The sequence below is a fragment of the Mobula hypostoma genome, chromosome 4, assembly GCF_963921235.1.
Source record: "Mobula hypostoma chromosome 4, sMobHyp1.1, whole genome shotgun sequence".
In the NCBI taxonomy this organism is placed as follows: domain Eukaryota; kingdom Metazoa; phylum Chordata; class Chondrichthyes; order Myliobatiformes; family Myliobatidae; genus Mobula; species Mobula hypostoma.
This window is the reverse complement of record NC_086100.1, coordinates 87183507-87209398: the sequence shown is the minus strand read 5'-3', so window position 1 is coordinate 87209398 and position 25892 is coordinate 87183507. Positions and strand designations below refer to the sequence as shown.

The 25892-nt window shown below is 43.1% G+C and overlaps 1 protein-coding gene across 3 annotated transcripts in view; it reads right to left on the bottom strand.

Annotated features, from left to right (window-relative positions):
- Nucleotides 1–25892, bottom strand: part of sned1 (sushi, nidogen and EGF-like domains 1) — a 154330-nt gene that overhangs the window by 65315 nt on the left and 63123 nt on the right. For all 3 annotated transcript variants that reach the window (XM_063046137.1, XM_063046138.1, XM_063046139.1), the window contains exons 2-10: nucleotides 22107–22394; nucleotides 18343–18483; nucleotides 16460–16622; nucleotides 11330–11455; nucleotides 10579–10692; nucleotides 7726–7839; nucleotides 6228–6341; nucleotides 2756–2869; nucleotides 1077–1208 (exon numbers count right to left, since the gene is read on the bottom strand). In XM_063046137.1, the coding sequence (XP_062902207.1) occupies nucleotides 1077–1208; nucleotides 2756–2869; nucleotides 6228–6341; nucleotides 7726–7839; nucleotides 10579–10692; nucleotides 11330–11455; nucleotides 16460–16622; nucleotides 18343–18483; nucleotides 22107–22394 (1306 nt within the window). The remainder of the gene's footprint in view (nucleotides 1–1076; nucleotides 1209–2755; nucleotides 2870–6227; nucleotides 6342–7725; nucleotides 7840–10578; nucleotides 10693–11329; nucleotides 11456–16459; nucleotides 16623–18342; nucleotides 18484–22106; nucleotides 22395–25892) is intronic.

The following is a 25892-nucleotide window of genomic DNA, read 5'->3' as shown; positions in this document are numbered from 1 at the left end:
CCCTCATAGTTCCGCCTCCTTCTACTACTGCCCATTGTTCTCCTGCCAATCACCTCCCAGCTTCCCCTCCCCCACCCCTTTGTCTTTAAAATTACTGTTTTTTTAAAATTCCAGCATTCTTCAAACCCTCCCCAAAGTTCTTCCTTCAGTCCTGACGAAGGGTTTCGGCCCGAAACATCGACTAATCTTTTCAACTGATGCTGACTGACCTGCTGAGTTCCTCCAACGCATTGTGAGTGTAAGTGGGGATGATTAAGTACAGCATCAACAGCAAATGAAGAATGAAAGAGCTGGGTAAAGGTTGGGGAGGAGTGGGTGGACTGTACAGTAGAGACAGAGAGGTTGGAATATGGACTTTAAATAGTCAAGGTGAGTTTGTTGTCATGTGCACAAGTCCCATGAAGTACAAGTACACTGGAAAACTTACAGCAGCAATACAGGTGTGTGGGTACAGACAACAGACAGAATATAAATTATACAAGACAGTGCGAAGAGAGAAAACAAAACACTGCAAAAACAAGGGCTCAGTGCAGAACTAAGGCATTGATTCAAAAGAGGGTGTAGAGATTCAGAGCAGGATCAGACAAAAATAACGAGCATACAAGAGGAACTGAAATAGGAATGCAACCAAGAGGCCACTAAAACCAGGAACAGACGGATGTGTTGGAGAAGTGACAGGGAGATCTACACAGGGGACTGAATGGAATAGACATTGACTACCTGGAAAAACGAAGGCAAAAAGAAGAAAAAAGGAAAAATACTCATTGGCAACAACAGATATTTGGTGGGAGCAGAGGGGCCAGCAGCAAGGGATCTGGGAAGAACTTGGGAATGGTGAAGTGCTGCAGCAATGGAAATTAAACTGGAATACAAACTGGGAATGGGAACATTCAACAAAAATGTGGATTGAGGTGAAGCCTGAAACACACTGGTAACAACAAGGATAACAATACGATCCTGGTCTAAACTGCTGACATGTCACGATCCACACCACATTAGCGACTGAAGCCACAGCCCCATTAATCCCAATGGAGGCTGATCACACCACATATGACTACAACAAAAGGCCCACGTACCATTCTCACAGTCATGGCCTGTAAATCCCTCAGGACAGTTGCACAAGTAGCCGTCTTCAGTCTCATTGCAGCTCCCCCCATTCAGACACGGGTTTGGCTGACAGGTGTTTAAAGCGGGGGGCTCAGGCTCACCTTTGGAGAAAGCAAAGTCATGTTTCAGGATCCTCCAATTAATCCATCAGTATTATTCCACCTGTCTGTGTCAAGTGGATTTTAAAATACATATACTTATATTCATAATATATACAGTAAACAATCTTTGCAGATCTTTCTTTGTTATTGTCAGTTCAATGTACTCTCTTGCACTGTTTCCTACTTAAGCAATGCATATAAAGTGTTGGAGAGGCTTTTGCACAGGACCCAGCTCTCATTGTCCAGTGAGGACCTTGGACTTCTCGATCCTGTGCGGACTTATTTTTACTTACACTCATGGAGCCATAGAGTTGTGTAGCACAGAATAGGTGGATAGCCCAGCACATCCATGCTGCCCTTTCTGCCTGTCTACACTACCCCATTTTCCTGCATTGGGCCCACATCCTTCGGTGCCTTGCTGACTTGTGTGTCTGTCTTAATGACCTATAAATGTGGTGATTGCATCCAATTCCATTGAAAGTTTTCCTGAGGTCAAGCGAATGCTGGAATCTGAAGCAAGAAAGAAAACAATGGTGGAGTAACTGGGTAGGGCAGGCAGCATTTGTGGAGACAGAGAGACAGTTGAAGTTTCAGATCATTGTTAAAAGCACCACTTTCACGAACCCCAGAATTCAGCTGGAGCTGAGGCAGCAGCACCACCTGCCATGGTAATGCTCCACATGTGGGGTGGTTTCCTTTGCATTAGCAGAAGACAGAAAGAGATGCAGTGTGATAAAGGAATTCAGTAATGGATACAGGTTGAATTAGTCAGCTCCATCATGAGCACTAGCCTTTGTAGTATCCGTAATACTCTGCAGTATCAGGACATCTTCAAGGAGTGGTGCCTCAAAAAGGTGGCATCCATCATTAAGGATCCCCATCGCCCAGGTCATGCCCTCTTCTCATTGCTACCACCAGGAAGGAGGTACGGAAGTCTGAAGACACGCACTCAGTGATTCAGGAATAGCTTCTTTCCCTCCGGCATCCGATTTCTGAGTGGACATTGAACCCCTTAACACTACCTCACCACCTTTTTTATTTCTATTTTTTTATTTAACTAATATTACATATATATATACACACACACTTACTTAATGTAATTCAGTTTTTTCTCTATTATGTATTGCATTATATTGCTGCCACAAAGATAACACATTTCACGACATATGCTGGTGATATTAAAGCTGATTCCCCTCAGAAAGGGCTGCGGGAAGCTGTACACCTTGCCTTCCACTTAACGCACAGGATTTTCACATCTAATTGAGCCATTACCTCAGTGGACTGCCTAATCAGAAAGAGCAAATGCTTATCGCTGTGCGCTTAAAAGGCTGGATCATCTAACTCACTCTTGTCCATCTTTTCAGTCATAAATATGGCCACAAGTATGACGCTCTCTTATTCTTCAGAATTCTAGTGAGTATAGCCCCAGGCAACTCAATCTCTCCTCATAGGCTAACACCCTCACCTCTTCACTGGCAAACTCTGCACATCAGGGAGACCAAGGGAGACGTCTCTGCACAGACTGATGACGTCAGCCCACCTCTTACCTGTCTCGCAGTGTCTTCCTGAGAATGGCGGGGGGCACAGGCAGGTGTAATTATCAACCAAGTCAATACACTCTCCCCCATTCAGGCATGGGTTAGAGCCACATTCGTCAGTTTCTAGACGAGAGAAAAAAAACACATTGTAAGGATACAAACCTTATCAACCAATTAACCCTGATCTTTACAATACGTAATTATTCCAAACACTGGCCATATGAGAACATGCTGGAGGAAAAGCCAATTTCAAAATATCCATCAAGACAACTGACAAAGTTTTATTACTCTATTGTAAGTTCAATACAACTCACTGTTTGTGTTACTGTGGAGAAAGAGGAGGATAGTTAATGTAGATTCCCAACACATTTCCAGAGAGCCACACTTCTCCATCATAAGAACAGGAGTCGGCCAGCTGGGCCGTTGAGCCTGCTGCTCCATTCCAGAAGATAATGGTCGATCTGGCTGTGGACTCAGCTCCATCAACCAGCCTTTTCACCATAGCCCTCAATTTCCCTGCTATGCAAAAATCTACCTAACTGTGTCTCAGATACATTTAATGAGGTAGCTTCTACTGCATCTCCGGGCAAAAAATTCCACAGATTCACTACTCACTGAGAAAAATAGTTTCTCCTCATCTCCATCCTAAATCTATTCCCCCGAATCTTGAGGCCATGGACCCATGTTCTAGTCTCAATTAATAGGTTAAACAACTTTCTGTCCTCTATCTTATCTACCTCTTTCATAGTTTTATATGTTTTGATATGACCACTTCTCATTCTTCTGAATTTTAAAGTGTATAGTCATGGGCAAATCAATCTCTCCTCACAGGCCAAGCTCCACATCTCTGGAATCAACCAGTTGAAGCTCCTCTGCACCAGCTCTACAGCCAGTATATCTTGCCTCAGGTAAGGAAACCAGCAATACATATAGTGCTTCAGGTGCAGGCTCACAAATACCCTTTACAATTGCACAATAACCTCCTTATTTTTAAATTCAATCCCTCCAACAATGAAGGCCAACCTTCCACCTGCCTTCTTGATAGCCTGTTGCATCTGCAAGACAACCTTCTCTGATTCATGCAAAAGCACTCCTGACCCCTGTACAATAGCATGTTGCAATCTTTCACCATTTAAGTAATAACTTGAATTTTTATTTTTCCTTCCGAAGTGGATAACCTCATATTTACCAATGAAACACTTGTTTCCCTGGCTGCATAAGTCTAGGGAAGACAATCTTCAGCCCCGCCAAATGTGTGAGCTTGTGGTGTGAGCCCACCCCAGAACCCCCTGTTTGTGTGGATGCTGTGTAATTCACTATCTTCTTACAAATTAATGCCACAAAATAACAGAGTACACTGCATATGATTAAAGGAATTATATTTATTAATCTTCACCAAAGGGATAACAAAATAACTAAAGGGATAACTAAAGAATAACAAAAAGAAATGAGCCTATTCTAATTAAACAGTTCAATGTGCACAAATTGGAGTTCATCTTGAACTTCTCTGTCACTCAGGCGCTGGGCCCTTGGTCAACGTGAAAGCACACATCACTTTCTGAACGTCGCTCCCAATCCTTCTCGAACAAACAGGTCTCCCACTGGATCATGGACCGGTTCTCCCCAGCGTTTTCTCTCTTCATCTCCTCTTGAACAAAAGCCCAAACCCAACTTTATTGTCCCTCACCAAGAAAAACCTCCCGCTAATTAGATGGCACACATTCTACATCATCGCTTATCTTCAACAATAACCCAAACAGGCTGATAGCAGAACAAACAGCTCTTACAGAGCAGCTAAATGAAATACCTACAGCACAACAGTAAAGATGAGGACCAGGGCACTACACCAATGTAGTACTCCATCTGCCAGACACATGCCCACACACTAAACCTATCTATATTTCTCTGCAGACTCTCCACATCCTTAACACAATTTGCTTTTCCATTCGATTTAGTGTCATCAGCAAACTTAGATACGCTACACTCTGTCCTGTCTTGCAAATCAATAATGTACGCAAATTGTGAACAGTTGTGGTCACAGCACCTGTTCCTGTGATATACTACTCATTACTGACTGCCAGACTGAAAAAAGCCGCATCATTCCAACTCCCTGCTTTCTGTTGGTTAACTAATCTCTATTCATGCTAATATGTTACCCCTATCTCCATGCATCCTTATCCAAAGGATTAGTCTTTTATGTGGCGCCTCATCGAATGCCTTCTGGTAATTCAGCAATACAACACTCAACTGTTCCCCTTTATCTAATGTACATATTATATCCTCAAAGAATTCCAATAAGTTTGTTAAACAGGACTTGCTCTTCATGAAGCCATGCTGAGAAGGGGAGGAGGAGGAGAGGAAGTGAGGGGGGGATGCAGGTATGGGGGGTAGGGGTTTAGGTGGGGAGAAGAGGGCAGGAGAAAGAGGTTCAGAGAAAGAGAAATATATATATATATATAAATAATGATTCAGTGAGAAATAGAAGTGATAAACACTTATCTTCATAGCCTATATTATAAATTCGCAGAGCAGATTGCCTGTCATTCAGGTGGCTGTCTTTTGCTGCAAATTTCCACTCCGTTCGTAAGTATTGTTGACAGTTCCTTCCTCTTTCTAGATGTGCCAGTCACCATCTCAGGAGGACGGAATAGCCACTAACATCACTGACAAGCCCACAGACTCCGACAGCTACTCTCACTATATATTCCATATGACACTTGAAAGACTTTGAGGGGTACACAGATAGGAAAGTTTTAGAGAATTATGTGCCAAATGCAGGCAAATGGGAGTATTTTAGGAAGAACACCTTCATTGGCATGGGGTGTTGAACCATGGATGATGTTTCTGCACTCTGTAACTCTATGTCTCAATGACTCTATCTTCTCACCCTGCCCTCTATAAGGATGACATTCCTTACTCCCAGGTTTTCTAGTTCATATTCCATTGCTGAAGACTTCCACTCGGGTGCCCCTGAAATGTCCTCCTTTTTCCTGAGATTTCTTAGCCAATAGAGTGCTCAAAGGCATTTCCTCTATTTCATGCACATTTGTTTTCACCCCTCTCCCTGGCACTGCCTTCCCATATAATCACTTACAATTTCTGTAACTCCCAAAATGATTCCACCACCAGTCACATCTACTCATCTCCACCCTTCCTGCATTTCACAAGAACCATTCACTTTGAGACTCCTTGATCTGCTCTTCTGTCCCCACCCACTGCTGTCTGTCCCACGACACTTCCCTGTGCAAAGGTACTGCTTACACAGATGAGATGTCAAACCAAGGTCTCATGCTACTTCTTCAACTCTAAATTTTGAAGGGAACAAAAAAAAAATTAGCTAATAAAATGTTGGTCTGAAAGGGAGGATTGCTTAAATCCTAGCTAGTTTATAACATATAACCACATAATAATTACAGCACGGAAACAGGCCATCTCGGCCCTTCTAGTCCGTGCCGAACACTGGGAAGGAAGGCGAGCTCACCATTTTCACAACTCTCTCCAGTGTAGCCCTTCTGACAGATGCACACTGCCGTTCCATTGTTCACCTCACACACACCGCCATTTTGGCACTCTTTACTTTTGCACGGGGAGTCAGCTGTAATTGGAAGTCGGAGGTCACAGAGTTAGAAACAACAGTAGCTTTCTGATGATGAATGCTTTCAGAAAGGGCAATTGAATATCAAAATGATGTCTTTTTATGTTTTATTGATTTCACTAAAGCATTGAACAAAGTGCAACATAAAAAATTATTTCAAATTCTCGCTAAACTAAACATTGACGGAAGGGACCAACAACTGTTTCAAAATTTATATTGGAACCAAACGGCGGCGGTAAAAATTGATGATAATATAAGCAGTTGGACTAAAATTGAGGAGTTAGAGAGGGATGCGTTGCCTGTCTATATATTTAATCTCTATAGTGAAATGATTCTCAGAGAAATAGAAGACCTCGATGAGATAAAAATTGGAGGTGTTAACATCAACAATATAAGATATGCAGACGATACCACCCTAATAGCAAGTGCCGCAGAAGACCTACAAATCCTCCTAGACAAAGTAGTACAAACAAGTGCAGATTTTGGTCCAACAATCAACTGTAAAAAAACCAAATGTATGGTAATATCAAAACAGCAGGATACTCCCAACTGCCAATTGTAACCAAGAGATTGAACAAAAGACCATCTTTAACTACCCTGGTAGCTTTATATCTCAAGATGCTAGAAGTAAAGTAAAAATTAAAAGAAGAATTGTCATTGCCAAAACCAGCTCCCAAAAAATGAAACCCATTTTTACCAACATACACATTTCTATAACAACAAGGCTTAGGCTACTAAAATGTTGCATCTGGTCAATCTTGCTGTATGCTTCCGAAACATGGACTATAACACCAGAACTCCAAAGAAACTTAGAAGCAACAGAAATGTGGTTTCTTAGAAGAGTGCTGAAAATATCATATAGTGATAGGGTAACTAATGAGACAGTACTCCAATGTGCCCATACGAAAAGATCTTTAATGAGAACATTAAATGAGAGGAAACTTAAATTCCTGGGCCATGTCATCAGAAAGGGAGAAATAGAATGCCCAACATTACAAGGCCGTATGCCTGGGAAACGCGGAAGAGGAAGGCAAAGAAGAAAATATATGGACACTGTGAAAGAACTAACAGATCTAAGTGTGCAAGATATCATTGACGTTGCATGGGATCATTCAATGTGGAAAACCATGATCGCCCAAGCGTGTAATGCACAAGGCACATGAAGAAGAAGATACTGTGACACCATTCTCTGTTACTCTGCAACTCCCTTGCTGTATGTCATCAGCAAACCAGAAAATTGTGTTATTATTGTTTCACTGAAAAACTCTGTTTTGCATGGTATCACCTCACAATGTCAGTACATTGAGGTAGTACAGGGGAAAAGTAACAAGAAATATAGAATCTAGTGTTAGATTTACAATAATATTACGGTTACAATACTTACCAATCTCACAGTGCTTCCCAGAAAAGCCAAACGTGCACTGGCAGCTATATGCACTAATTCCATCAATGCAAGTACCTCCATTCTGACAGAGATTTGATGAACAGTCATTGATATCTTGATAAGAGAGGACACAGTTGAAAACCGAGTTATAAGACAGTTCTTTGAACACAACTCACTCATACGTTTTCTACTGCATCTTCAAAATAAAATATTGCTTTATACTGTATGTGATGACTGTAGTTATTTGTCTGGTCCATCACTGCTATGGTAGTGAGGAAAAGATTGAAAGCTGCATCTCTCTCTCATTTATCAACTAGCAGCCCATTCATAAAACATCAAACATGGACATACTGTAAAGTGGAAGAGAGCAACTGGAAATAGAACACGACGATGCAGCAAACTTTATCACTATTTCCCTGTTTGGAAGACAAATGAAAAACAGTGCGATTGGCAATATAAAGACATAAGATCACAAGAAATAGGATCAGGAGTAGGCCATCAGCCCTGTCGAGCCTGCTGAGTCATTCAATGATATCGTGGACTCAGCCTTTTCCCAGAATCCCTGCAATGCCAAAATCTGTCCGTGTTTTAAGTATATTTAATGAGGTAGCCTCTACCGATTTGCTGGGCAGAAAATTCCACAGATTCACTACTCTCTGGAAAAAAGTGTTTCTCCTCATCTCCTAAATTTATTCCCCTGAATCTTGAGACTATGTCTCCTAGATCCAGTTTTGCTTACCAGTTTATATATTATAAAATAATGTTAGCATGTTAGCAACTTGGCATTTTAATTTTGAAACACCTCCTATAGCCTTTCTCAAAGCCAAGGGCAGATTCTCTGCTGAATAAGGCAGTGATAGTATGTAGAGTATGTGGATTGTATTTCTTTTTGTATTTGCACAGTTTGTTGTCTTTTACACGCTAGCTGAGTGCCCAAGTTGGTGTGGCCTTCCATTGATTTTATTATGGTTATTATTCTATTATGGATTTATTCAGTATCCTTGCAAGAAAATGATTCTCAGAGTTGTATACGGTGACATAGATGTGCTTTGATAATAAATTTACATTAAATTTTGAAGTCATACCTTTTACCTGGCTTATCTTGGGACACCAGCTAATTGCCAGTGTTGAGCTCCCAGTGATTAGGAATCTGACCACTGATTTCAGCTCACTGGGGAACAAATAGTTGCAGATAGAAAAATCAGGACAATTAACTCCATGTTATTTCACACGATTGAGTTGCCTTAAATATTTAATTATTGTGTTCTAGTTTTTTTTAATGCTTCATTAAAAAAAACTCAATAGAATTTTTAATAGTTTTTGCATGTTTTTGAATGTCAAAGATTTTTCAAATGTGCTATTTTCAATCAGAGTTTGTAAACTGTTGATAATGGAGTTAGGGGCCTCACCAGCGATCAAGGCAACAATGAGGTTGGGGTCAGTCATCTGACTTTGTCTCTGAGACAACTACCCACCACAGCTGGGGGACACCTCCAAGAGACAATGGGATTCCGGGTCAGCCAGCTGGGCTGGTCAATCAGCAGACCATCCAGTTTGTTACTGAAGTGGTAGAGGGGTGAATAAGGATGAAAGAACAGAGATGCATTTTAAGACAGAACTTAAAGGAGAAATGAATAAAGGGGCTGAGAGAAGGTAGAGGTAGGGTGAAATTAATGGCACAAGCTCAGGGTAATACGCAATATTGAGGTCAATATAGTCTGAACTGAAGTCAGCCAGTGGGGTCACTCAGATGTTATTAAGTCTGTGGAAGAACAAGAGCTTGACCTGAAGAAAACAGTGGGTCATTAAGGTCTGGATTTTGGAGAAACAATCTGCTGACAAGGGGCTGGTTGGAAAGACTGAGAGAGTTGTCAATGGTCCATTTTCCTCCCCAAGGTCTTGCTGTGATGTTTACTTATTCTGCAGCCTCCCCGCTGCTTCCGTTCTACAGGTTCTTTGCTTGCCATTGCATTGAGCTCAATTACTGTGTGTTTTTTGAATGGTGACTGTATCCACCTCTGGCATGTGCAGAATGACTGGAAGGAGGCTGCTCTCAATACCAGTGTACTGTCGGGCTAAATCTGAAAGGCCATATACAGGCCGAATCGAGGGGGCAGGGTCCAGCCCCAGAGCATATCAAAGCAACTGAACCTGATGTCTGAACGATGATTTAAGCTCCGGGCTGAGTGGGAGGGTCAGTTACAGGAAAAATCGAGGCGGCAGGGTCTAGGCCCCAGAGCATATCAAAGCAACTGCACCTGATATTTGGATGACAATTTTGGCACCAGGCCAGACTGAAAAGGTCAGGGTGTCAGGGCCCGAGGTGAGGGACAGGCCGGTTTAGCTCACTGCTCCACTCTGCACTGAACTAAGGGCCTATGGCCAGAACCGTGAACTTCAGTTTAGAATGCTATTTGCTTACATTTATTGTTTGCATAGTATTTTTTCCTCTGCACATTGGGTCTTCCTTTTTATGTTTATTTTTGGGTTTCTTTGTTTCATGGCTGCCTGTTAGGAGACGCATCTCAAGGTTATATTTGTATAAGTACTTTGATATTAAGTGTACTTTGAACCTTTAAACTTTTATAAGTGGTCTGGCCCTGGTATCTTTCACCTCAGTTTTGGAAAACTAGTCTATGTTCCAAGATTCGAATGGAAACACATTCCTTTTAAAATGGGATGTTATCTAGTGTGTAGCAATATCCATTCAACGTGGACCAACTAATATTCAACAGGATGATGGTCTCTTTCAGTGCGACTTACCCACTAATTTGCAATGGAATGCTCAGGATTTTAATGAGGATGAACAGAACAGCAAAAAGCAAAAAAAGTGAAGGTAAAACCAGCCCAAACCTGTTTCACAGAGCACTCCTGTGTATCCAGCACTGCACTGGCAAGCAAAGGCATTCTGACCATCCAAGCACGTCCCGCCATTGCGACACGGGTATGAAGCGCACTCGTCAATGTCTGCAGAACAGGAGGGAAGGTGAAGCAGCCAGTGACTGGCGTGCAGTCTGCTCATCAACAGGAGCTTTACAGTTCATTCAGTGGATGACTACCGTGATTGAGAGGAGTGTGGCACAAATGTCACAGCTTCCCACCAAGAACAAGTTGATCCGATTCCCTCAATAACTCAATCCACTCTTCCACCTCAATCTTGTCCCACTTCCTATCTCCCCATCTCATCCCTCACATTCCCATCCCAGCCCATGGCTTCTCAGACCACCCTCTTCATTCCCCTATCTGCCCTCTCCCTTACCCATCCCACCCTGTGCATCTCCCCCCATCTCGACCCTTTCAAACCATTCCTTTCCCCACCTCACTAGCTCACTTCCTCTTTCCTGACCCAACATCAATAATCCCATTACCAGACCTCATCCATCCCAGCACCATCAGTAGGTGACTCTTTCCCTTGGTACCTATTCACAACCCTACCACTTGTCGCCGATTTCCTCCCTTGCATGCCCTCTTCCCAAGGGACTCCCCTTCTCTTGCTCTGCTTCACCTCCTACCCTTTGAGGGTGGTCTTCTATCCCCTCCAGCTGTCCTACCCCAAAATATGCTGAGGGAATGGGAGACCCACTGCTCAAACAGTACACGTTACCTATCTGACACCTCCGGCCCGTGAACCCCGCTCGACAGGAACAGGTATAAGAAGGATTTCCAGTGATGCAGTCATCGATGCACTTTCCATCGTTCAGACATGGCCGCAGATTCAAACACACTGAGGCTGTGGAGAGTCAAGTTGCAAACATTTTTAAGCACAAACCGACTCAAAACATTTTGTTGCCTTTGTTATAGAATAATTGAGTTACTGTTCACTGTGTTGACCATCACATACCCATCTATAAACTCCCTGTTACAGGCACTTGGTTCATATCTTTCTATGTCTTGGCAACTCAGATACTTGTCTTAATTCTTCTTAAATTATTTGAGAGTACCTGCCTCCAAAACTACCTCAGGCAGTTCCAGATTTGAAACATTCTGAGTGAAAACATTTTTCCATGTATGGAGTTCATGTTCCAAGTTATTGTCATGGGCAGACATACCCAGGGAATAAATGTCATGAAGTTTGGCTTCTTTGCAGCAGTAGTCTATGGTACATTACATACACAACCAATATAAATCATATTACCATAAAATTATAAATAACTTACCTTCATAAAATAAACAAAAATAAACATAACACCATTAGTACAAGTTAAGGGAAAATTAGGTAGAATTAGTATTTTTTCAGGGTATCAGGTAGATTGTCTCCCTCCTTACTTTAAACCTATGCCCTCTGGTTATAAACACTTCCACTGGGAGGTAAACTTTCCTACTACCCGCACTATCTATGCTCCTCATAATCTGGTACATGTCCATCAGCCCCCTCTGCTCCAAGGAAAACAAACGCAGCCTGTCCAGTCTTTCTTTGTAAACCAGACACTCCATTCCAGGCAACAACCTGGTGATGCTGCTCTGCACCCTCTCCAGAACAATCATAACTTTCCCATAGAAATCCTCAACAATGTTATAATCTCTGGCCCAGTTCTCTTCAAATTCAAGAGAGGTCTGCTTTCCCCAAGAGGATTCATGTTTCCTATTAAATAAAGCTCACCAGCATGGCTGTCTGGGATTTGATACCTGCTGTGGAGATACGTCAATCCAAGTATTATCCACTGTACTGCCTGTTCAGCATGCAGTTACTTCACAAGCCTAGAATAATATTGCACCATCTGTTAACTACACAGTTTCCTGCCCAGTGTAGTTTCATAACCTGCTTTCCACCAAAATACGTTAATCTCATTCCCTCAGCAGCCCATCATATCCATTCATCAGCTATTCAAATCCTCACTTCCTCATCCACCCATCCCACATTCATCCTACCTCTGTCCTCCCTATCACGCCTTTCATCTGTCCTCCTCTCCCCTTCATTTCCTTGTCAGCTCCCCATCCCACACTCTTCCTTCATTTCTCATCTTGTCTCTTCTTCCCAGTCCTTCACCTCTGAACAAGATTTGGATGTGGGATCTGTGTTCCCGATTTGTTCAAGGACCTAAATAAGCTCCAGCTATCCACTAATACAGACACTGAGGCTCTTGAATGGAGGACTGACAAGAGGCAGAACACTGCAACTCAAACATATTGACAAGCAATAGTTTACCTCTCATATGTTCCAGTTGCACAATTAAGACGTAACAAAAATATTATTTATGACAAATGCCACATTCCAAAACTTTACCACATGTACTAGTGATAGAAGTACAGTGAAGTGCCAAACCACCTGAAGTTTACACAGCAGCGTCTCACAGCCCCAATGACCCAGGCTCAATCCTGACCTCTGCTGCTGTCTGTGTGGCATTTACAAATCTTTTCCCTGACTGTATGGTTTTCCTCCTGTTTCCTTGCACATTCTGATGACATGTTGGTACTTTAATTAGCTATTCCCAATTACTTCTCAGTGTAATTAATAGCAAAAAGACACCCCCACAGTACTGGAACACTACCAGACTAACCCACAACACTTGTATAGAGAAACTGCATATCTTTAAAACAGTAACAGATCAACCCACATTATTGAAACAGAAATAGACCGACATATCTTCCTGGAAAGAAACTTCAGCAGCCCACACCTATTGTTAAGTATCCACCATACCCCATCACCAGACTGATGCATTACTAAACCAATATCAGACCTCTCCTCATCACCAGCACCTTGCTAGTCATTGAAACAGAACAAAAAGATATCACAAAAATAGAACAGTACTGGGATACCTGATAGTTGAGCACAGTATCAAAGCACTAAACATCACCAGTAGAGAAATAATCCATCTTACATCACTAGGAGAAAACTGGGCCAGAACACATCACTGAAGGAGAATTGGTCCAGCCCACATCACTAGGACAAGACCAGATTAAGCACTCCAGGATACTGTACCGGACCAGCGGCATCATAAGAACAGGCGCAGACAATCCCAAGTCAGAGGAACAATATCAGATCATCACACAACATGTGAACAGCAAAAGACCATGCCTGTGGTACAGGAATACACTTAATCACTAGAACCCTAATCCTCCATATCATGAGAAGTGTACTAGACCATCTATTACTGGAATAATAGAGTGCACCCCACGTCAATAGTTTTAGAGCACCTAATATTACCGGAACTGGATGGCACAGCACACAACAAGAGGACAGCACTTGAACAGCCCTCAGAGCACCTTGCATCATTTGAACAGAACAAATCTATACTCCTTATCACCAGGACAATGCTGCTGGGTTTCTTCGCTTTGCAGCCCCCTGTAAGGAGACAAATCTCAAGGTTGTATATGGTATACATGCTTTGAGGGTAAATGTATTTAGAACTTTGAACATTCTCATCACTACAATAGTAGAAAAAAATGGCTCAGTGCTGCTGAAATAGTACCAGACCACCCCACGTCACTTGAAGGTATCAGGCATTTCCCCCATCACTACAGTCTGCACCAACCCGCATTAACTGACTGTAGTAGACCACCAATCTACTGAACACTAACAGAGCAGACGACATTCCGAGAGCAAGAATAAACTTCTTCCAGAATAATGCAAACCAGGCACATTACTAGAACTGTACCAAACCATCTTACTATGTGAAAACTGAGCGAACCCATCCAATATAATGTGAACAATATCATACACCACCTCTCTTCACTTGAAGAAGATGGAAAACTTGACCTCTCCAAACCAGAACAGTTCCAGAACAAATCCCAAACACTTTACTGGAACGGTACCAGGATGGACCACATCAATGTAGCACCACACCAGCCCATGAAACGGGAGGAAAATTAGATGACTTCATACTAACACTATGGAATTTGACCACACATGTCATCAGAACAGTATCAAACCACTCTACAACACAAAAATATCATTGGACCAGCTCATCTCATGAAAGCAATAACAGGTCCCCTCACATTATGAAAAGAGTGCAACAATAGTATAAATCAGCAGAACAATTTCAAAGCATCTCAACTGACCAGAATCGTCCTACACCAAACCATAATACCAAAAATGGTAGCAGACCAGCTCACAACTTTAAAATAAGATCAGATTGTTCCACAGTTTGAACAAGACAAGTTCACCCAAGGAATCAGTCATTCACTAATCACAGAATCAAACCACCCAACATCACAAGCAGAGTGCCAAACTACTCAAAAACATTGTGTCTGTTTTAAAGGTCAGCACAACATTAGAATTTTTTAGATCACTTATGTCAACCATACCAACCCAGTCTACGATTCTACCTCATGAAAACAGAAAATTGCTAGAATACTACATGTCACTAGAACAATATCTGACCTGTCCACATGATTAGAAAAGTATCATAAAGCTACACATATAAAATCAAGCCAGGCCAGGTTACGTCACTGAAGTTGTGCCACATCACAAGTACTATAACACTGACATGTTGTGTTCACCCACGATTATTGTTACAGCGCCAGATCAGTCATATCACTGCAACAGTTCCAGCCACCTCCCATCTCTGGAGAAGAGCTAAGTGGCCACACTTCACAAGAATTCTGTCAGAATAAATTAGTGGACTGGTATCTCCCCACCCACATCACTGGAATAGTAACAAGCATCCCAAGTTAGCCAAACAAGACCACATGACCACGCATCACAAGAAAATACAAGCCACCCCATGCCATGAGAAGAGTATCAGTGCACCCCATCAAACTGGAAGCTTGCCAGACAGCATACATTACTGGAATGGTAGCAGACCACCCCTCATAAATAACAATAAAAATAACCAGCCCACATCACCGAAACAGCAGACCATACATATTGCATCACCAGAACCAAGTCACCCCGCCACATCACATGAAAAGTGCCAGATCCCACTAGGACAGTACCAGATGACTACATCCCAATGACGTATTGACAGTCCTAGACTTCAATATATCACTGGAACACCTTCACACCATCACACAACACCTTAACAGTGCCAGATCTCCACATCATTCAAATAATACCTCACACAGTAAGAACAGACCACTCACTGCACACAACAAAAACCGCACTAGGCCACATCAAATCAAATTACAAGACATATCGGACCATCCCATACAAGGTCACAGGAGCAGAAGAATAGCAGTCCGCACCCATCTGTTGGATTGTACCATTCCACCCAGATCTTTGGGACATCACCTGACCAAACCACACTAGAGAATCACCTGAGAACTCCATATCACCACAATACAATGAGACCACAGACAACCAGTAAACTGTAGAAGACCACTCAACTTAGCTGACCACCACGCTTTGGTAGAACAACTCCAGACCATTTCACATCACAAGTACAGCTCTTGGCCCCCATACGACTGGAGTCTTTCAACATAGTCCACATCATCTAGCTGAAGCAGCCACCGAGACCACTTAAATTATACACAACCAGCAATATCAATTGAACATTATTGGTCCACTTGATACCATTAGAACAGTACCACACCAGCCCAATATACTGGTGATAGAACAGTATCACACAGATCATTATACTGTTAATACTAAAAGAGAATCTTTCATATCTTTTGAGAGGGAACAGAGGCACTGATTTAGAACTTTTCTGAAGAATACCACAACTAACACTGCTGCCTTGTGTGATAGGTTTGGACTGGCACCCACAAAATCCCAACTCAGAGAATATTGTGGAGATTATTGCCCTGTTATTACTTCCGCAGCAGGTGATTATGAAGCTGCTCGCTGTGACCTTACCTGAGTCGTTGCAGCCACCAACCTCAACGTAGGCATCGTGGATCCGGAATACCCAACGGCCAGGAAGACCCACATTGGTTGTCGTTTCGACATCCACAATGTCGTCTGTGCGTGAACCAGGAATATTGAAGTAACGTTTTCCATCTCCAGCATTGAAACCTGCCTGAGAGCAAGGGATATGTGTATTCAGTGGAAGGGGCCCACAATGGGTAAATAAATGGGTCTTTGAAGGAATGAACACACTGTTGGTATTCAGCCAAAGGTATAGTGGCACTCGAGGCAGGATAGATGAACTACCTGACTGCTCAGGGCACCATGGTCAAACTCAAATTTATTCAAATTCAGCCTTCACTGACATTTGGGAGTAAATAGAGCAAGATGCCCTTCCTTCCCTAGGTTAAGGCATGTTGAGGTTATTGGCTGAGCCTCCCAACCTTGCCCAGAATCAGTAATACAACATAAGCAAGCAATTAAGGCTAGCAAATCATAAACACAAGAAAGTCAGCAGATGCTGGAAATCCAAAGCAACACACAGAAAATGCCGGAGGAACTCAGCAGACTCGGCAGCTAGGCTAGGCTATGGAAAAAAGTAAATAGTTGATGTTTTGGGCCGAGACACTTCTTCAGGAATGAGAAGGAAGCGGCTAGATGCAGGAATAAAAAGGTGGGGGGAGGGAATAGAGGCTAGCTGGAAGATGATAGGTGAAGCCAGGAGGGTGGGAAAGGTCTGGAGAAGCAAGAATCAGATAGGAGAGGAGAGTGGACAATAGGAAAAAGGGAAGGAGGAGGGGACTCAGGGGGAAGTATTAGGCAGGTGAGAAGAAGTGAATGGTCAGAGTGCGGAATGGGGACGGGGCCGGGGGGTGGAGAATTGTTCACTGGAAGGAGAAATCGATATTCATGCTATCAAGTAGGAGGGTACCCAGACGGAGTATAATGTGTTGCTCCTCCACCCTGCAGATGACCTCAGTTTGGCACCAGAGGAGCCCATGGATCGACACATCAGAATGGGAATGGGAATCGGAATTAAAACGTTTGGCCGCTGGGAAATCCCACTTGTGGCGGATGGTGCTGAGCTGCAGGATGAAGCAGTTCCCCAGTTTATGACAGGTGTCACCAGTGTAGAGGAGGCTGCATGGGGAGCACCAGACACCATAGACGACCCCAGCAGATTCTCAAGTGAAGTGTTGCCTCATCTGGAAGGAGTGTTTGGGGCCCTGAATGGAGGTGAGGGAGGAGGTGTACGGGCAGCTGCTTGCAGGGATAAGTGCTAGCAGGGAGGTTAGTGCGGAGGGACGAATGGACAAGGGAATCACAGAGGGAGAATTCCTGCAGAAAGTAGAGGGAGGTGGAGGTAACGATATGTTTAGTGGTAGGATGACTTTGGAAATGGCAGAAATTGGACAGAATAGCGAGTTGGATGTGGAGGGTGATGTGGAGATAAGGATAAGAGGGACTCTCTCATTATTACGACAGCAACAAGATGTGGTGAGTGTGGATGTACAGGAAATGGAAGAGAAGTGGGTGAGGGCAGCACCTTCTCGATATCTCAGTGAATTTACCCACTCAACACCCTAGGATAAAAACATGCAATCTCATAGATTTAAATAAAGTGGCTGTTGTCACTGATTTGAAGAAATAAAGGCAGCTCACAAAAGGCCTGCTGAAGACTCCTGGCCCGAAGCATCGACTGTACTCCTTTCCATAGATGCTGCCTGGCCTGCTGAGTTTCTCCAGCATCTTGTGTGTGTTACTTGGTTTGCCAGCATCTGTGCACTTTCTCTTGTTTGTCACCAGTTGAAGGCTATGGCTATCTCCTCACGCTCACCAGGAAGTATTAACAAATCATTAGTAGTACATTTGAGCAATCCACTTGGCTCTACCTGGGCAGCAATGCCTCCGAGTCCAGCAAAATCCCCTCCACTGCTGGCATGCATTCCCGTCGTCCAGGTGATATTTTCATAGTTGAAGATAGTGAAGGAGGCTTCTCCATCTGTAACCAGGACGATTTGGAAGGTGTTGACCTGGAAAACAGCAGAGCCCAATCACCATTTAAACCATCAACATCCGCACCAGTGTGTCCCAGCACTTAATGCTCTCTTCACATCAGCCACCTCCCAAAACCCAATATCCCCTTTAACTACATCCTTTAATAGCCTTCATTAAAACAGTGAAACTGAAGGAGGCAAATATTCTACTAGTTGTGATATAGCCCAGTACCACATCTGTATCAAATGCAGAAACCAGAAAACAGAAGTCTACTCTTACTTGTGCTAAGCTACTGCATTATAATATGGTTTTATCTCCATAACGTGCCTGGCAAAAATCCAACAATTTAGTCTTGAAAACATCAATTATTCTTTCCACAGCATAAGGGAAGTGCTGGCTTTGGACTACTGAAACACACTTGCCCTTGAAGTGAATGGCTTTTTGTCCATGTTAGAAAACAATTAAAGAAACAACCTTGTTGCTGTAGACCTTGCGTTGCAGATGGAGTAACGATAAGTGGTTTCCTTGCCTGAGGAAACCAACTAGGAATGCTAACAAAGCTGTGTTAGGATCTGGACCAGCTGGAAAAATGGGCTGAAAAATCACAGATGGAAATTAAAGCAATGCATGGTCGGGCAATGAGAAGTGTGGTAGATCAGAGGGATCTGGATCTATAATTTCTTGAATGTGGCATCACAGGTAGCTAAGGTTGTAAAGAGAGCTTTTGGCACATTGGCCTTCATAAATCAGCATACTGAGTACAGTAGTTGGGATATTACATTGAAGTCGTATAAAACATTGGCGAGGCCAATTGTGGGCAGTTCTGGTCACCTACCCACAGGAAAGATTTCAATAAGGTCGAAAGAGTACACAAAAGATTTACAAGGATATTGTTGGGATTTAAGGAGCAGAGTTATAGGGAAAGTTTGCAAAGCATAAGGCACTATTCCCTGGAGCACAAGAAAATGAGGGGAGATCTGATAGAGGTATACAAAATTTTGAGTGGTATAGATAGGCTGGCTTTTCACTGAGGATGGGTGCAACTAGAATTGGAGGTCTTATGCTGAGGGTGAAATGTGAAATATTTCAGGGGAATCTATGGGGTAACTTCACTAAGAGAGTGGTGTGAGGAAGGATCGAGTTGCTAGCGAAAGTGGTAGATGCAGGTTTGATTGTATTGTTTAAGAGAAGTTTGGATAAGTACATTGATGGGAGGGATATGGAGGGCTATGGTACCACACAGAATAACAGTTCAGCAAGGACTAGTTGGGCCACAGGGCTCATTTCTGTGCTGTCTGCTCTGTGACTGGATGACTCTACCATGGCCCTTCCCTGGCGGTTCACAAGACCAGGGCATTGTTCACGTTCAGTTCATAAATGTGACATTTTATTTATTCAGAGACATAGAGTGTAGCAGGCCCTTCTGGGCCAACTAGCCCATGCAACCCAATTACACCCATGGAACCAACTAACCATCTAACCACATCACCTTCTATTCTAAAGGCAGGATGACACAACTGTGGTTAACAAGAGAAGTGAAAGCCAACATGAAACCTATCGAGTAGTCAAAAGCTTTGATAGAGTGGATGTGGCGAGTATGTTTCCTATGATGGGAGAGTCTATACCAGATGACATAGCCTCAGAAAAGAGGAGCATCCTTTTAGAACGGAGATGTGAAGGAATTTCTTTAGCCAGAGAGTGGTGAATCTGTGGAATTTGTTGCCAGAGGCAGCTGTGACGGCCAAATCTTTATGTATATTTAACACAGAGGTTGATAGATTCTTGATTGGTCAGGGTATGAAGAGATATGGGGAACAGGCTGGCGATTGGGACTGAGAGGAAAATTGGATCAGCCATGATGAAATAGCAGAGCAGACTTGATGGGCCAAATGGCCTAATTCTGCACTTATATCTTATGGTCTTATCTTTGGAGTGTGGGTTCTTGCAAGAAACCAGGTTCAAAAAGTCGTTGAGTCAGCAGAAAAGAAATAGGGAACATCAGACCCCACAGGACCTGAAGTTTGGAAATTGTAGGTGGGGAGGTAAACCTAGTAAATCCTGGGGAGGTCATCTCCTTGATCCTGGTCATCCCATTATAGGAAGTACATCGAGGTTTTAGAGAATGTGTAGAAGAGGTTTACCAGGATGTTGCTTAGATTAGAGGGTATGTGCTATAATGAGAGGTTGAACAAACCTGTGTTGTTATCCCTGCAGTGGTGCAGGCTAAGGGGAGATCTGATAGAGATTTATAAAATTATGAGTGGCATAGATACAGGAGGTATAGAAGTTTGAGAGGGTAAGTGATAGATCATAATATAGCTGTTATAAGAGAAATGGAGGAAAGAGTTGGGGAAATTATGGAACTGGTATAGGCATAGATTGAGACCAGCAAGTTGGATTGGGAATTAGTGGATTCAAAGGTTTTGATAGAGATAGAAGATTAGAGGAGAAGGTTTAGTAGTGGTTGCAAACGGAGGCCTGAGTCCACAGTGATCTTTAATCAGTAGTCAGAATCTAGTTGGGGATGTAGTTCACTACAGTGCAGGAATTTTTGGAGAGGGAAAGGGGTCTGTAGAGTGTAGGGCACTGGAAGTGATTATCTAGCCAAGCTGTCATATATAATATTTAATGAACAGAGAATTCAAATGCTTGCAGATAGTGTAGAAGACTGGCAAAGAATACAGTGGGATATGGATCAATTTTAGATATGGGCAGCGAATAGTCAGGTACAGTTTAATCTGACCAAATGTGAGGTGTTGCACCTATGTACTGTAGGTCAAATGTAAAGAGACAGTACTCTCTTAAGGGCAAGTTCTTTAACAGTGTTGAAGAGCAGAAAGATCTTGGGGTCCAGGTTCTTAGTTCTCTGAAAGTGACTGCTGAAGTTGATAGGGTGGTTAAGAAGGCAAGTGACACAATTGCCTTTATCATTCAAGGTATTGAATTCAAAAGTCAAGTAGTCATGTTGCAGCTTTATATAACTCTAGTTAGGCCATGTACTGTGTGCAGTTCTGGTCACCCCATTATAGGAAGGACGTCGAGGTTTTAGAGAATGTGTAGAAGAGGTTGACCAGGATGCTGCTTGGATTAGAGGGTATGTGCTATAATGAGAGGTTAGACAAACCTGTGTTGTTATCGCTGCAGCGGTGCAGGTTAAGGGGAGATCTGATAGAGGTTTATAAAATTATGAGTGGTATAGATAGAGAGGACATTTCACAGTATGTTTTTCCTAGGTCTGAAATGCCTCATACCAAAGGGCCTACATTTAAGGAGACAGGTTCAAAGGAGATGTGAGGAAGAGGAGCAAGCTTTTTTGGTTGGTGCCTGGGATGAGCAGCCTGGTGTAGTGGTAGACACAGATACATTAGGTCCAGTTTGGGGTTCCCAGTCTGAAGTTCACAAACCCCTCAGTTAATGCTAACAGTCTATGGTATAAAAAAGACTGGGAACCCCTGCATTAGGGACTTTCAAGAGTTATTTAGATAGGCATATGAATGTGAGGGAAATGGAAGGATTTTTGCAGGCAGAAGGGATTGGTTGACTATTTGATAACTAATTCATTTGGTTTGGCACAACATTGTGAGCTAAAGAGCCTGTTCCTGTGCTGTAATATCAATGTTCTTTGTATGCTCTCAGAGCTTCAATAGATCAGCCCTACCGGTGAAAACGAGCTTCCTCCAAAGAATGTCACTTTGTACCAGGTGGCTACGAACGCCCACTGGGTGGTGAATTCCTTGTGCTCTGGAAAATACTTTCTGATGTCGTTAGTCGCAGACTGAAGGATAGCAGGATCCTTGGTTTCTCTGTAGAAGACATCTCCAGCCCTACGATTATCGACATCTGCCCAGAAGGCTGCCACCACTCGTCGGTCATTAGAGATCGGAAATGCCACCGGAGTGAACTGGGAGACTTCCTTCAGAAATGAGATGATCCCATTATTATTCACCTGGTGAGAAAGAAAATGATCAGATGTGAGAATATAAGAACACAGTGGTACATGTAGGCTCAGAACCAATTCCACCAATATGTCTGATCACGGCTAACGTGGAAGCTAAATTCTTCACGACAGTTTAGCTACTGCTCTACTGTAAGGAACTCCTCTGCCATTTTGAGCACAGCCACTTCCCAAAATCAGAAATGCAATTAGCACTAAGAAAGCTGTTTAGTACTGAGCGATAAAAGTAGTGGAATAAATACTGATAAGGACATCCTGATCACCACTTCTTTGAAATAGTGTTGAGCAATGTTTTCAGTTGAAACTGAAATAAAAGATGGGGCTTCTGGTTCATGTCTGCTCCAACCGTTGTGCACTCCCCCTCAGCACTTCACTGATAGTCAATCCAGCTTTTAGTGCTCGTCTTGGATTGTGACTCAAACCCACAATTTAGGACAGGGGCAAGAGGGCTACCTGCTTGGATGAGAGTGACAAAAGGCACATTTCTCTATCTTACTGATTTTAGCATCCTTTATCTTAAAATGAGCAGGTCATGAGAAGAAACACCAGTTCGATGCCTCAGACATAAAAGTTAACAGAAGCATTGCCTGGAAGTTGTATAGTGCTAGTTTCATAGAAGACTCCAGACACAAAATCCATCACAAGTAAAGCCCAAAATGCAACGAGAATGCCAGCAAGAGCAAACCATTCAGCTCACCTCCCCTTCATTCCTGCACCACTAGTCAACAAGTTCTTGGCTGAAATTTTGCCTCAGTGCTTCTTCTCTGCAGTGATCCCTCGCTCCCCTCAATATATAACTCTCAAGATGTGAATATATACATTTCAAAGGTCAAAGTAAATTTAATATCGAAGTACACATATGTCACCAAATATAAGCCTGAGAGTCATTTTTTTGAGGGCATACTCAATAAATCACAAAATAATAACCATAACAGAATCAATAAAAGACCGCAACAACTTGGGTGTTCAACCAATGTGCAAAAGACAAGGAACTGTGCCAAAACAAAAAGAAATAAACACCACGAATATTAAATAAATAAATAAATAAATAAGGAATAAATATCAAGAACATGAAACAGAGTCCTTGAAAGTGAGTCCACTGGTTGTGGGAACATTTGAATGATGGGGCAAGTGAAGTTGAGTGAAGTTATCTCCTTTGGTTCAAGATCCTGATGGTCAAGTGGTAGTAACTGTTACCGAACCTGGTAGCTGAGTCCTGAGGCTCTGATACCTTCTTCCTAATAGCACCAAGTCCCGGCTGGTGGGGCTGTCTGATGATGGATGCTATTTCCTTGCCGCAGGGTTTCATGTCGATGTGCTCATTGGTGAGGAGGGCTTTACCCGTGATGGATTGGGCTGTATCCACTATGAGAATATATATATTCCCTCAAAATCATGTGTGATAGGAGAGCTCTTTAAGTTTATAATAGTTGTTACTGGAAGCAAGTATCCAAACTGGTAAGGTTATCTTTCATAGTTCTGGATTTGGGTCCATTCCCTATGGTGGTGTTGACTTCCTGGGCTGGCTATACAGTAATTGGACTTGGTCAGACTCTGGGTAGCAGTGAAGCCAAATCTTACATTTACATCGTCTTTCCCAAACGCAGCTGCACTAACATGTTTTAAGGTCAGTGAAGCCTCTTTAAAGTTTTGCTGCTTTTGTAATGCAATAAATACAGCAGCCAGTTTCCCCATAACAACATCCACAGATAGCAACATGCTCATCACACCGACAGTGGGCATATCCTGTGAGTTCCCGATACTACTCCTTCCTGTAACCTCATCACCTCCAGTCAGGCAACAGGCAAGCAGTAGTGTTCCACTGGTTGCCCATCTTCCAGCCAGCCTTCCATCTTTCCAGAATTTCTGCCACAATACTGAACTCAGTGTCACTTGGAGTTTCCTGGCCCTTGTGTCTGCAGATGGCCACCACCTCTGGCTTTCTGGATGGAGCTGGTTTATGTTGGTGCATTGACAGGGGTCTTCAGATTCCTACCATGCAGAGTGCCTTGGGTTCAGAACTGGTGATCTCACGAGTGTCTTGAGCTCAGAACGGTACCATGCCAGGTTTATACTGAGTTTTCTGGTCTCAGGGCTCAAGCTTATTCTGACTGCCCTGGGCTCAGACCTGTCATGTCTCAGCCTTAGTCCCCGGTGTCCCGTGCTGTCCTAGAGCTGTGAGATTGCCTCTTCTGCCCAAAACTTATGGCATAGACTTTGAAGATCATATCAACCAGACAGCCATCTTAAGATCAACAGTGGGCCCTGCACTTCCTTCCTAGTGCGTCGCACCAGACAGTCAGCCATTCTTGTCTGGCGCATAGTGTCAAGATTGGTCTCCTTTCGGATTAACCGGGTCATGATATGAACGTTCCTGACTCGACCCTTGTTTTTTACGAGGCCGAGTGGTTAGCTCGATGCTCAACCCGGCACGGATGGGAAGCGTGCTCGGGGGGTGGCCCGACTTGGATTCGAACTCGGGAGCCTTTACTCCGAAGTCCGGCGCTGATGCCACTGCGCCACCAGCCCTCCACTGACTGCCTTTATTCTTTAATCTTACTGCAAGTTTAAGGAAAATGAACAATAGAAGATACAACTCTGAGTGTTTGAATGATAGTTACCAATTTAGATAGTTCCCCTACTTTAGATAGCTGACTCTTTCATTCTGTTTGTATCAGGTTTAATCAGTTTAGCCTGCCATCCCTATTTTCCCTTTTTCACATTTGTATCTTCTGGCCTAATTGGCATGTCCCCACAGACCAGACTGCTAAACCTTACAGAGATATGGGGTACGGAGGTAGTCTAGGAGTGGGTCGGTGGGACTATGCAGAGTAAAAGTTTGACATGGACTAGATGGGCAGAAGGACCTGTTTCTGAGCTGTAGAGCTCTATTTTAGTAATAGATTGCTCTCTGCTTGTGACCACAGGAAACTCATAGTTATAGAGTTGTGCAGCTCAGAAATAAGTTATTCAGCCACCATGTGCATGCTGACTGTCATGCCTTTCTATACTCATCCCAGTTGTATGTATTAATTCCATATCCCTCTTTGTAAAACTTAACTGTCACTTCATGGCAACTGTACAGTCATGGTCATAGAGTCAAAAGGTGATAGAGCACAAAGACATTTCTACTGATTTCAGATTTAGATCTACTTATCACATGTGCACATGGTGAAATGTGCCATTGGCGTTAACAACCAACATATCCATGGATATGCTGAGGGCAGTCGCAAATGTCGCCATATATTCCGGCATGAACAGAGCATGTCCACCATGTTCAGCAGAACAACACAGAATATGACAAGAAAGAACACAGCCAGAAACAAAGCAACAACATCAAAACAAGCCTTATCCCCCGCCCACCCATCCAAACTCATACACGGTCCTCTGACCTCAGGACAGCCTGTCTTCTTCGGCCTCCAGTAGACTTGTGGATTTGCAGAGACTGGGCCAAACTTCTTCAGTGGACTCGCAGAGATCCACAGACAT